The sequence below is a fragment of the Acinonyx jubatus genome, chromosome C1 (assembly GCF_027475565.1).
Source record: "Acinonyx jubatus isolate Ajub_Pintada_27869175 chromosome C1, VMU_Ajub_asm_v1.0, whole genome shotgun sequence".
NCBI classification, from domain to species: Eukaryota; Metazoa; Chordata; class Mammalia; order Carnivora; family Felidae; genus Acinonyx; species Acinonyx jubatus.
The window spans coordinates 11,841,426-11,853,622 of record NC_069381.1 but is presented as its reverse complement, the minus strand read 5'-3'; the positions used below and the strand labels follow the sequence as shown (position 1 = coordinate 11,853,622).

General features: G+C 44.1%; 1 protein-coding gene across 2 annotated transcripts in view; it reads left to right on the top strand.

Moving 5' to 3' along the window:
• Positions 1-11,818, top strand: part of SPATA21 (spermatogenesis associated 21) — a 29,566-nt gene extending 17,748 nt beyond the window's left edge. The window contains exons 13-15 of one of the 2 annotated variants that reach the window (XM_027060303.2): positions 9,922-10,097; positions 10,915-11,092; positions 11,638-11,818. In XM_027060303.2, the coding sequence (XP_026916104.2) occupies positions 9,922-10,097; positions 10,915-11,092; positions 11,638-11,695 (412 nt within the window). In that variant the 3' untranslated portion in view covers positions 11,696-11,818. Of the gene's footprint in view, positions 1-9,921; positions 10,098-10,914 lie in introns of both variants that reach the window. The other variant, XM_027060297.2, reaches the window with a different exon arrangement.
• The last annotated feature ends 379 nt before the right edge of the window (positions 11,819-12,197 follow it).

Below are 12,197 nucleotides of genomic sequence, written 5' to 3'. Positions count from 1 at the left end.
TCTTGGGGGAACATGCAGAAGGGAATTGTAGGGGTTTGTACGTTACCTCTGAGAAATCACCACACTTTTTTCCAAGTGACGGTACCATTTTACAATCCAACCAACAATATGAGGGTTCCAGTTGCCCCACACCTTGTATAAATTTGGTAGTCAGTCTTCTTTCTGGTAGGTATGCAGTGGTGCTTTCTGATCTTTACTCACACTTGTTTGTGTTCCTGAATACTTTATTGTTTGGCTTTGCATATTTTTGAACTTTATATGAGTAGACTCATACTGTAGTAAGTTGTTACTTGTTTTTTCTCCTCTAGGTTATCTTCTTGTGACGCATCCATGTTCTTGTGTATAACTATTGATCATTGATCATTTTCTTTCTTTCTTTTTTTAATGTTTATATTTATATTTGAGGGAGCTTGAGCGAGAGAGGGGCAAGGAGGGGGGACAGAGGATCTGAAGACGGCTTTATGCTGATAGCGGCCAGCTCAACGCAGGACTTGAACTCACGAACCATGAGATCATGACCTGAGCTGAAGTCAGACGCTCAACCAAATGAGCCACCCAGGCGCCTGATTGTTTATTATTTTCGCTGCTACGTACTATTATGTATGACTATATCACAATATATTTATTCGTCCTGCTGATAGGCATTAGGACTATGTTCGGTTTCCAGCTATGATAGAAACAGTGTGAATATTCTTGTATGTGTCTCCTGGGACAGATGGGCAAGAGTTTTTCCCGAGCAGAGGTTTTCAAACTTTTTAGTCAACCTCCCTTTACACTCTTAAAAATTACTGGGGACCCCAAGGAACCCCTCTATCAATATTTTCTACATTTGAACTTAAAACTGAGGGAAAAAAATTCAATACTTATTAACTTATTTAACACTAATAACCCCATTACATGTTAACATCAGAAAACATTTTAGGGGCACCAGATTGCTCAGTCGGTAGAGTATTTGACTCTTTATCTCAGGGTTGGGAGTTCAAGCCCCATGTTGGGTGTGGAACCTACCTAAAATTAAAAATAAAATTAATAAAAAATAACTATATTTTCCAAAACAAAAAAAATTAATGAGAAGAATAGCATTGTTATACAATGTTGCAAATCTCTTCAGAGTCTGGCATAGAAGAAGACAGCTGGATTCTCCTATCTGCTCTGCATTCAAGCTTTTTAAAAAATGTTTATTTGCTTTTAAGAAAGAAAGAGCAAGCAGGACAGGGGCAGAAAGGCGAGGCGGGGTGGGGGGGGGGGACCAAGGATCCAAAGTGGGCCCAATGCGCAGCTCGAACTCATGAACATCAGATCATGACCTGAGCCAAAGTCTGACGCTTCATCGACTGAACCACCCAGGTGCCCCTGCAATTTGCTTTCGTTGAAGTATATGAAGAACTCAGATAGGTAACTGTAAGAGGGAGGATGTTAATAGCCTTTTCATTTCATATCTACATATCATGTGGATATTTTTTTTGATATGGCACCAGACTTGACAAGTGGTAGACGCTTCTGCGATTGCGATGTGAAATCTGAAACCCTATCAATGAACTTTACTATTTTATTTGATATTATTTGAGTTTAATTATTTAAGCAATCTCTACATGCAACATGGGGCTGGAACTCATGATCCTGAGATCAAGAGCCACTCACTCTACCAACTGAGCCAGCCAGGCACCCCTGTACTCTTTAAATAAAAGTCTACTGGTCTGTCTTATAGTTCGAATGGCTCTTCTCCCATGAATGTTTTCCTGACATGCACTGGTTATTTGGAAATACTATGTATCTTCCAAATGTTGATATTATATTCAGTACATATATAATATACGCTAAGATATATAGTACAAATATATTATAATCAGTACATATATAATATACACTATTATCACTAACATCAGAAAAGTCTTTAAGTATTAGAAGTGTTGTGTGTGGCTATAGTTGATTTCATTTTCACTGCTATAAATAAATTATTTTGTATAAGAACATGCATATGCCCATATTAATGGATTTAAGTTTCCCCAAATTCTAACTTTTTTCTTGAAAGCTTTAATTCTATCACAGGCAACAAATGCTGTCCGTTTTCCTTGAAGCGATGGGCTAACTTCATCCACTTTTAGAGAAATGTCTGCCCAATACCAAAGGCTCAATAACCATAGTTTGTCTTTCTTTCAAGTAAAAATGGCATTTAATGCCTATGGGAGGAAAAGGTTTTCATTACTGTCTTTTTTTTTTGAGAGAGACAGAGGGAGCATGAGCGGGGAAGGGTCAGGAGAGAGAGAGAGAGAGAGGACACCCCCAAGCAGGCCCTGCATCAACAGTGCAAAGCCTGATGCAGAACCGTGAGGAATTCAAGTTAGAAGTTGTGAAGTAAGATATCTGTAAAAGGGGGAGAAAACCAGATTGTAACAAACAGGAAAGAACAAATCTAAGCACGCCGTCCCCATATTTCACTGGCTCATTCTATCAGTCCTGAGACTATAGGTCAGTTGTCGGTATTCATCCTACTTTGGGTTCGCTGAGCTTCCTGGATTTATAGTTTCTAGTTTTTATCAAATTTATTTGTTAAATGTAATTTGTTAGATGTAAAATGTACATTTTTCTTTAAATATTATTTTTATATGCCCCCCTCTCTACTCCTTCTGGGATTCCAATTCCATAGCACTTAAAATTGTTTCCTGGGTGCCTGGGTGGCTCAGTTGGTTGAGTGTCCAACTCTTGATTTCAGTCCAGGTCACGGTCTCAGGGTTGTGGGATTGAGCCCAACATTGGGATCTACACTGAGCATAGAGCCTGCTTACGATCCTCTCTCTCTCTCTCTCTCTCTCAAGTAAATAAAAAAGCATTAAGAAAAATTGTTTCCTAGGTCACTGAGGCTCTGATCATTTTGATAATTTTCTCTGTGCGCTTCACTTTGAATAGTTTCTATTGTTAAATGCTCATTTGCTGATATTTTCTTTTGCTGAGTCTCATCTGCTCTTAAGCACATCCGGTTAATTTTTCATTTCAGCTTTTACAGTTTTCCTGTTTACATATTTCATTTAGTTCTATTCCATGGTTTTATTTCTCTCATGTTCATATTTCCTTTAAATCCTTGACCATATTTATGATAGCTCATTTAAGGTCCTCTTCTGCTAATTCCATCATCTTTCTCATTTCTGGGTCTGTTTATATAAACTTCTTTTTCCTTTTTTACTGGTCATTTTCCTGCTTCTTCTCATGTCTGCTATTTTTATTTATTTATTTATTTATTTTTATTAAAAAAATTTTTTTTAATGTTGATTTTTGAGACGGAGAAAGACCGAGCATGAATGGGGGAGGGTCAGAGAGAGGGAGACACAGAATCGGAAGCAGGCTCCAGGCTCTGAGCCATCAGCCCAGAGCCCAACGCGGGGCTCGAACTCACGGAGCGGACCGCGAGATCGTGACCTGAGCTGAAGTTGGACGCTTAACCAATTGAGCCACCCAGGCGCCCCTCATGTCTGCTATTTTTAATTAGATGCTGGATATTGGGGCATTTCCTTTATTGAATGTCTGGATTTTCATCTTTTTGTTTTAAAGTTTATTTATTTTGAGAGAGAGCGAGAGAAAGCACAGGGGAAGGACAGAAAGAGAGTGAGAGGGAGGATCCCAAGTAGGCTTCTCACTGTCAACGCAGAGCCACCCAGGTACCCCTGGATTTTGTACTTTAAAGTGTTGAACTGGGGGGCAGGTGGTTAAGTTACTGAGGATAGTCTTCTTTCTTTCAAGGTATTGTTTTATTTTATATTTTATTTTATTTTTATTTTATTTTATTAATTTAATTTAATTTTATCTTATTTTTATTTTATCTTATCTTATCTTATTTATTTTATTTTATCTTATCTTATCTTATCTTAATTTAATTTAATTTAATTTAATTTAATTTTATATTTTATTTTATCTTATTTTATTTATTTTATCTTATTTTTTTATTTTATTTTATTTTTATTTTATTTATTTTATTTTATCTTATCTTATTTTATTTTGTCTTATTTTATTTATTTTATTTTATTTTATTTTATCTTATTTTATTTTATTTTAGTAAACTCTACCCCCAGTGTAGACTCACAACCTGAGATCAAGCGTCACAGGCTGTACTGACTGAGCCAGCCAGGTGCACCTCTTTTAAGGCTTTAAAGCTTTGTAAGGGAAGATCCAGAATAGTCTCTACTCTAGGGTTGATTTAGTCCCAACTACTTAAAAGGAGCCATCTAAGATGTCCACTAATTCCACAGGTGTTCACCAAAGTCTTTCTGCTCTGGCCGTTTGAAACTCGTGTGTCTTTCAGTCCTAGGTAAACTCTCCTCCCTGTTTTTTGTTCTTTGTCTGGCTTCGTAAAAGTTCACGCTACGTGTGTACTGCTCAGGACGCAACCAAAGACTTAAGAGTACCCCATGCATATTTCAGCAACTCTTTCTTTGCCTGGCTCCCCTCTATGATGTTCTGATACACTAATCCCAGGGGCCTCCCATCTTCCCCAGCTACGATGTCTGTCCTCGTACCTCAGTGAATCTACTGTTCTGCTTGGGATACTACTTCCCGCACTGCAGTCCAGGAAGTACCTCCAGGCAAAGTTCTAGAGAGATCACCTCATCGGTTTCTCTTCTCTCAGGGATTATAGTCTTGTGCTGCCTGTTGGTCAGTATCTGACAAGAATTTCACATAGTTGGTTCATGTATCTAGTAATTTATGGCAGAAGGACAAGTTCAGTACGAGTTGTTTCATTATGGCCAGAAACATAATTCTGTTCATTTGTTTTCAATTTTTTTTCCTGTTTTTCAGATTGGATGATTTCCATTGATCTGTCTTCAAGCTTACTAATTCTTCTTTCTGCTATCTCCAATCTTCTGTGAAGCCCATTCAGTGACTTTTTCACTTCAGTTATTATACCTTTCAGTTCTAGAATTTCCGTTTGTTTCAGGTCTGTAGTTTCTGTTTCTCTATTCATTAAGATCACATTTTCCTTCAATTATTTCAATATATTTTTAATAGCTCCTTTTTTTATTTTGTTATTTTTTTAATATAATGTTTTTAAAATTTACATCCAAATTAGTTAGCATATAGTGCAACAATGATTTCCGGAGTAGATTCCTTAATGCCCCTTACCCATTCAGCCTATCCCCCCTCCCACACCCCCTCCAGTAACCCTCTATTTGTTCTCCATATTTATGAGTCTCCCATGCCTTGTCCCCCTCCCTGTTGTTTTTTTTTTTTTAATTTTTAAAAATGTTTGTATTTACTTTTGAGACAGAGAGAGACAGAGCATGAGCAGGGGAGGGGCAGAGAGAGAGGGAGACACAGAATCTGAAGCAGGCTCCAGGCTCTGAGCTGTCAGCACAGAGCCCGATGTGGGGCTTGAACTCATGGACTGTGAGATCATGACCTGAGCTGAAGTCAGACACTTAACCGACGGAGCCACCCAGGCGCCCACCCGCCCTGTTTTTATATTATTTTTGTTTCCCTTCCCTATGTTAATCTGTTTTGTCTCTTAAAGTCCTCATCTGAGTGGTCATAGGATATCTGTCTTTCTCTGACTAATGTCACTTAGCATAATACCCTCCAGTTCCATCCACGTAGTTGTAAATGGCAAGATTTCATTCTTTCTGATTGCCAAGTAATACTCATTGTGTGTGTGTGTGTGTGTGTATATATATATATATACCACACCTTCTTTACCCATTCATCCATCGATAGACATTTGGGCTCCTTCCATACTTTGGATATTGTTGATAGTGCTGCTATAAACGTGGGGGTGCATGTGTCCCTTCAAAACAGCACACCTGTATCCCATGGATAAATGCCTACTAGTGCCATTGCTGGGTCGTAGGGCAGTTCTATTTTTAGCTTTTTGAGGCACCTCCATACTGTTTTCCAGAGTGGCTGCACCAGCTTGCATTCCCATTTAATAGCTCCTTTAAAGCCACCGTCTACTAAATCCAACATCTGGGCTACCTCAAGGTTGCTTTCCATCAGTTTATTTTTATGGCCCTTACTATGGACCACATTTTCCTGTTTCTTTGCATGTCTGATAATTTTGTTTTGTGTCCTGGACATTTTAGATGATATGATTTAGAGACTGGATTCTGTTGTGTTTAGAGACCAACCTCTTCCCTTGAGGAGTGTTAATTTTTTGTTTTTGTAGGCAGTTCAATTACTGGCTGATCACTCTGAATTTATGTAGCCTTGGGTTTTTTTTTTTTTTTTCTTTGTTATGGCATATTTGTGAAAAGCCTAGGTGTTACCTAAACCTTCTAACTTGGTAGACTCAACTTCCAAACTCTTCTTCCTGTGGATTTTAGTTTTAGGGAAAGTCTACAGCTGACAGAGATCGTCAGACTATTGTCCGCAGGTCACATACAGCTCGCTGTTTTTATAGTTAAACTTTTATCAGCACACAGCCACATCCATTCATCTACAGATAGTCTATGGATTCCTTGATGTGACACACTGGCAGCGCTGAGTATCTATCATCACTTCTGTGATACGAGATTGTCTACTTCTTGTAGTTCTATCCGGTTTTACTTTATATTTCATGTTTGGAATTTTGTATTTCCTGATGAACTGAACATTTTATCATATTCTCTGGTAATCGTTTGTGTCTCTAGTGATTTTTTTTTTTTATCTTAAGGCTTAGCTTTTTAAATATTAATATGGCTATAGCAACTTCCTTTGATCAGTATTCAACTGACAGAACTTTCTTTATCCTTTGAGTTAATTCTTAAAAACTAACGTGTACATTGTTTAAAAAGCCAAACAGTCCAAAAAGCTTCATAATAAACACTTGTAGTTCCCCACACCACTCTGCACCATGCTTCCCACTCCCTGAAGTCTCCCTTATCAAGGCAAATACTTTTTGACTCTCTCCTTACTTCTAAATAATATGCTTGTACTACAATATTTTAGTGATTTTTAGACTTGTATCTATTGATTTCCTATTAATGTATGGATTTAGCTGTCTGATATGACTATCCCCTAAAGTCTCCTCTACCCATTCTAATATAATTTTTGAGTCAGTAATTTGGGGGGAGGGTTCTATTATTATGGTTATGCAATTTTTTAATAGCTGAATTTTTTTTTTTATTATACTATGATTTCACTTCCTTATCTTTTTAGCTCCTGAAGTTGACAATTGCCTTGATGTTTGTTTTGTACTCATTAATAATTTCTGTGCCTTCTTAGGGTTTCATTTTCTTGGAGGCATGTTCTAAATAATTCCATTCTTCTTATTTTTGGATTCTTTTCAGGCCTGTTGCAGAGTTGTCATCCCGGGAGTCTGTTGTCATCCTAGGTATTCTTCCTTTCCTCTGATTAGGATTCTGTTTGTTAGATTACATTGTCTTACTTTTTCTCGGTTTGCTTAATCTTTCTTGGTTTGTTTGGTTTGATTACAAAATAATAGGAGGGGCATCTGGGTGGCTCCATCGGTTAAGTGTCTGATTTTGGCTCAGATCATGATCTCATAGTCCATGGGTTCGAGCACTGTGTTGGGATTCTGTCTGTCTCTCTCTCCCTCTTTCTCTGCCCCTCTCCCACGCGCACTCTCTTGCACTATTTCTCAAAATAAATGAACTTAAAAAAATAATAATAATGGGAGATGTTTCCCTAGTAACTTTTTTGGGTTAGAAAGGCAGTGATTCAATAACTGGTGCAGTAATGCCAGCCCTCGAAATGGCCCTATTCTTTTAAGCTATAGTGATCTAATCTACACTTGTCCTTTGTGGCAGTTGCAGTACGAATGTGGGATCTCCCTTCACCATCTTCCTTTACCTTTGCTTCTCTTCTGTGTTGGATTGCCTGTTTTCTGTGTGCATATATTCTTTTTCTGTTTTTGGTTTATGCCCTCATTTTGGAAGGGTATGTCCTCCAGTAGCTTCTTGAAAAAGAATGCATGGGATGCAGAATTTTTGAGATTTTATGTGTCTGCAGAAGGGTTTATAATCACACACTGAGCAGTTTAGCTGGGTATAGGATTGTAGATCGGCACATTAGTTCAGGAATAGACCCCAATGCACTATAGTTCAAACAAGATAGTTTATTTCTCTCTTATATTGACAGTCCAGGAGAAGCAGGCAGGAAGACAAGGCTGCCCAGCGCACAACATATAGCTTCTTTCTAACTTATCGTTCCACCATTCCCCAGGTCAAGCCTAAGCCAATTTACCAGCAACACATCTTAATTCAAGTCCTTGGAAAAGGGAGACAGGAAGTGGAGAGCAAGCAATTTCCTTTAAAATTGTGACCGAGAAAGTTGCACACACTTTGCTCATGTCCTTTTGGCCTCTGTGGGGTGAGGTTATTTTCTGGTTCGTCTTTTCACTCAACACGTTGCCTTTTCAGATCCTCGTTTTACAGAGGGGTCCAGATCCAACTTTCACGTGAGGGCTCTGGTATTCAATTTCTATGTTCTGTGTGTGAAGCTCATTAAAACCCCAAATTCCAGGCTCCAGAGATCAGCAGAGGCCCTAGCAGCACCAGCAGCTTAAGCCTTAGGGTTTCCCAACACCAAGTAGCATGCCCACCCCTCACCACTGCCTCAAAGCCCTGGGTGGACTGGCCCTGCCATCTTGCTGCACACGTCGCCCCCTCTTTTTCACACAGCGGCCTCTAGCCCCTCTGGCTTCCCTGCCATTCCTAGAGCCCACTGTGCTCTTTCTCACCTCATGGCCTTCCCACATGCCATTCTGTCTGCCTGAAAGGCTGTTTCTCCAGAGATATCCATCTGACTTTCTCCCTCCCCTCATTCTGCTCAAACACCACTGCCTCTGAGACTCGCACCGAGCACTGCAAGCGAAAATGGACCCTCGTCACTACCCTACTACCCAGCTTTACTCGCTCTCAGAACACCCACCACTGCTGACGGGGTATCGTACTGATTTGTTCACGGTCCGACTCTCCCACTAGGTGTGTGCCTAGGTGGTTGATTTTAGAAAGTGAATCCAGGGAGGAATGTGAACAGGACGATGCAAGCGTGTGTTAGTGAGTCAACCACCCCCAGGATCTTCTGAGGAGACTGAATGGTGGCTCAGAATTCCGTCAGGAGCACACAAAGAAACCCGTATCCCTCAGCTGCTAGCTCCTGTGGTCAAGGGTAGACCCCACAGTGGTTTAATTCCCCTGGACTTCTGGGTTGCTTATGTGTCAGAGAAGCTCCAGGTAAGAGGCTTCTGAGGTGAGGCCATGTCAGACTGTCCCTGGGCAAAGCCGCTGAAAATCCACATGGGAATGGTCACTGCAGCAGTGGCTGGAGGGAGAGAGGGGCTGAGAGAGACGAGGAGGCAGGGGCCTGTATGGAGATCTCTTGCTGCTTTCCCCAAGCACTTAGATGAGCAGCCGGCATGCGGTAAACACGCACTGAGTATTTACTGAATGGATGAAAGGTGCTGCGGTCTAGAGGGTAGGCAAGTAGCAACGAGTCAAGAAAATAAAACTCAAATAAAACTCAGATCCGGAAGATGAGCAGGTTAACTGCACAGCTGCCTTGCAGAGCACGTGTACATCTAAGCAAAAATACCAACGACAGACATCATAGTAACATTTACCAAAGCTCTTTCCATGGGCCGATTTTCTTGAATACTGGATGGGTCTGGTTATTTAATCCTATAACATGAAAACTGACCCGTTTTACCCAGGGGAAACCTGAAGCCCAGAGAAGTCAAGTGACTTGCAGTGACAGGGTAGAGGTAACCACTTCCCTTGAGGGGTGACCGGAGCCCACAGCAAGGCAGTGACTTGCCCACAGTCATGAGAAGTCAATGGCAGAGCTGGGACTAAAACCCAGGTCTCCCAACTCCTGGGCTTGTGTCCCTGTCCCAGAGCTGGCCAGACAGACCAGGGGCTCAGAAAGAATGAGTGGGGAGTGGGGAGGAGGGTGAACTAAACGCAGCCAGGCTGAGCGGGGCGGACACTGCCTCCCCAGCTATTACCAGAAGAAGCTGAAGGAAGGCACCTGTAAGGCCCGAGAGATGGAGTCGGCCATAGGCCGGCTGCGGTCCCGGAAGAAGCTTCCCTGCAACCCCCAGCAAGCAGACACCTTGGAAGTCCCGGAACGAAGGGTCCTCAGGATCCTGAGCCGGCTGAAGCAGCAGAACTACGGTGAGGGCCTTGGGCATGGTGAGTTCTCCGCATTCCTGCCCGCCTGGCCTCTCCCTGGGCCCCCGCGGCCACACCTCGTTGCTGCGTGACATGGTTGCCCACGTTGGGCCTACCTGTGGGCGGCAGTCAACGGGCTGCAAATCGCTCCTCCACCTCTAGCTCTCTGACAGGGGCCCCCTGCGCTCTTCCCCCAGGCCTTAACCCTGAGCACATGTTGGTCCCAAGAGCCTCAACTCCCCATGCTGGGACTTCGTACAGGGGCTAGAATTTAGCCCTCGCCATCACGTTCACCCCGTTTTACAGAAGAGAACAGTGAGACAGAAGTTTAAGCAACTTGCCCAAGGCCCCACAACTAGCGTGTGTCAGAAAGGGCAGTGTGGACCCAGGTCTGATTCCAAAACCTGTGCCCTTTTCACTGGGCAAGGCTGCCTCCCCATAATCGCAGGTGCCACCAATTAGATCCCTACTGTGTGCCAAGTGATGGGCTAGGAGCTTTCCAGAGTCTCTCCGGTGTACTGACTGGACCGCCAGGACCCATCACAAAGACGTGTCCTCCTGTGCAAGCCATTATTAGCCCTTACAGCGTGCTCAGGATTTAGCCGAGTGCTCTGCGCGTGTTGCCCCTTTAATCAGCTCTGAGAGGTGGGCACCACTGTCACCTCCAGCTTACACAGAGGCTCAGAGAGGTTAAGCGATTTGCCCAAACCCACCCAGCTCATTATGTGGCAAAGGTGGGATTTCAGCTGGGTGGGCCAGCCTCCCGAGGTCGGGTGCGCTCTGGAGCCTTCCCCTCTTCTGACTCCTCCTCCCTTGCCAGCTGCCAATCTGCAGAGCCCCTACGCCCAGGTGCCCTGCATCCCGCTCTATCCGCGGCTGGACAAGAAGATGGCCCGACGGAAGCAGGGCAGCCACTACGTGCTAGATCAGTGTACCCCCACCAGCCTGGGCCCCGACATCCGTAGCCTTTTCTTCCAGTCAGGATCTCAAGGAAGCAGGTGGGTGTCCAGAAGGCAGGGGCTCCAGCCCAGGCCCATCCACCTCCTTCTTTATGAGGCGCTGGCCTAACCGGAGGGGAATCCAGCCTTCCAAGAGAGGATACCTGGGACACTGCTGCTCTAGGGAGGAAAAGGGGGAAAGGACGGAAGCAGTAAGAAACGAACCTTTGTTTGAACACTGTGTGCCACGGCGATCGTGCCCGTCACAGCACTTACGCCTTCCTGTGCCCAGACTCAGCGGCACATGCTGTCCTTCTCTTAGGCTGGCACCGCCTGCCTTCCCCACACAGGGGGTTTAGCTCTCAAGTCCTTTGCCTGCGTCTGACTCCCGTGTTAGGAGCAGTAGGCAACAGGGACTGCTGGGTGGAGGGAAGCTTCCCCCGCCAGTCCCCTTCCAGGCACTTTGGGGGTAAAAGAAGTCTGGACTTGCCATCAGGCCCCCGAGCCTGACTGCTTGGCTCCATCACTTCCCAGGGAAGGCCTCCTCTCCCCGGGACACGTGGGGATGGCTCGTTTCCTCCCACCCTTCTCGCCTCTCTCCCTAGGGAACACAACTCAGAGAGCCGAAAGTGGCTCAGCTCTGTGCCAGCTCGAACCCACTGACCTACGGAGTCTACTCGGGGCAGCTGCTGTCCAAGGCCTGCAGATGGACAGGTCGTCAGGCAGGTACTGCTGCCGAGTTTTGCTTTTGTGGCCTGGTAAGCCAATAAACACCGAGAACCTCGGCCTCTGCGTCTGGCGCCAGGGAAGGCCCCCAGGCTTTCACCCCTCCGCTCGGCTCTTGGCCTGCAGGGCCCTGGCTTCCCCCGGGCTTGGGACACCCTGAAACGAGACACACCTCACGACCCTGCCCAGGGTTAGGGTGCCTGCTAGAGGGGCCCAGGGTGCAAAGTCTTGACCTCCTACGCACTCTCGAAGCACAGAGCTGGGACTCTCCGCAGAGGAGTGTCTCCCCTTTTGGACTAGGATCCCCACGAGGACAGGAAGCATCTCTCCCCTCTTGCTCGAGGGGAGCGGTAAATCTAAGGGAAGTACCTGGGAAAGATTCTGGACCCTGAAAGGGGCAGCCAGACCCTGCGGAAGGGCAGGAGGGGGTCTCAGCCAT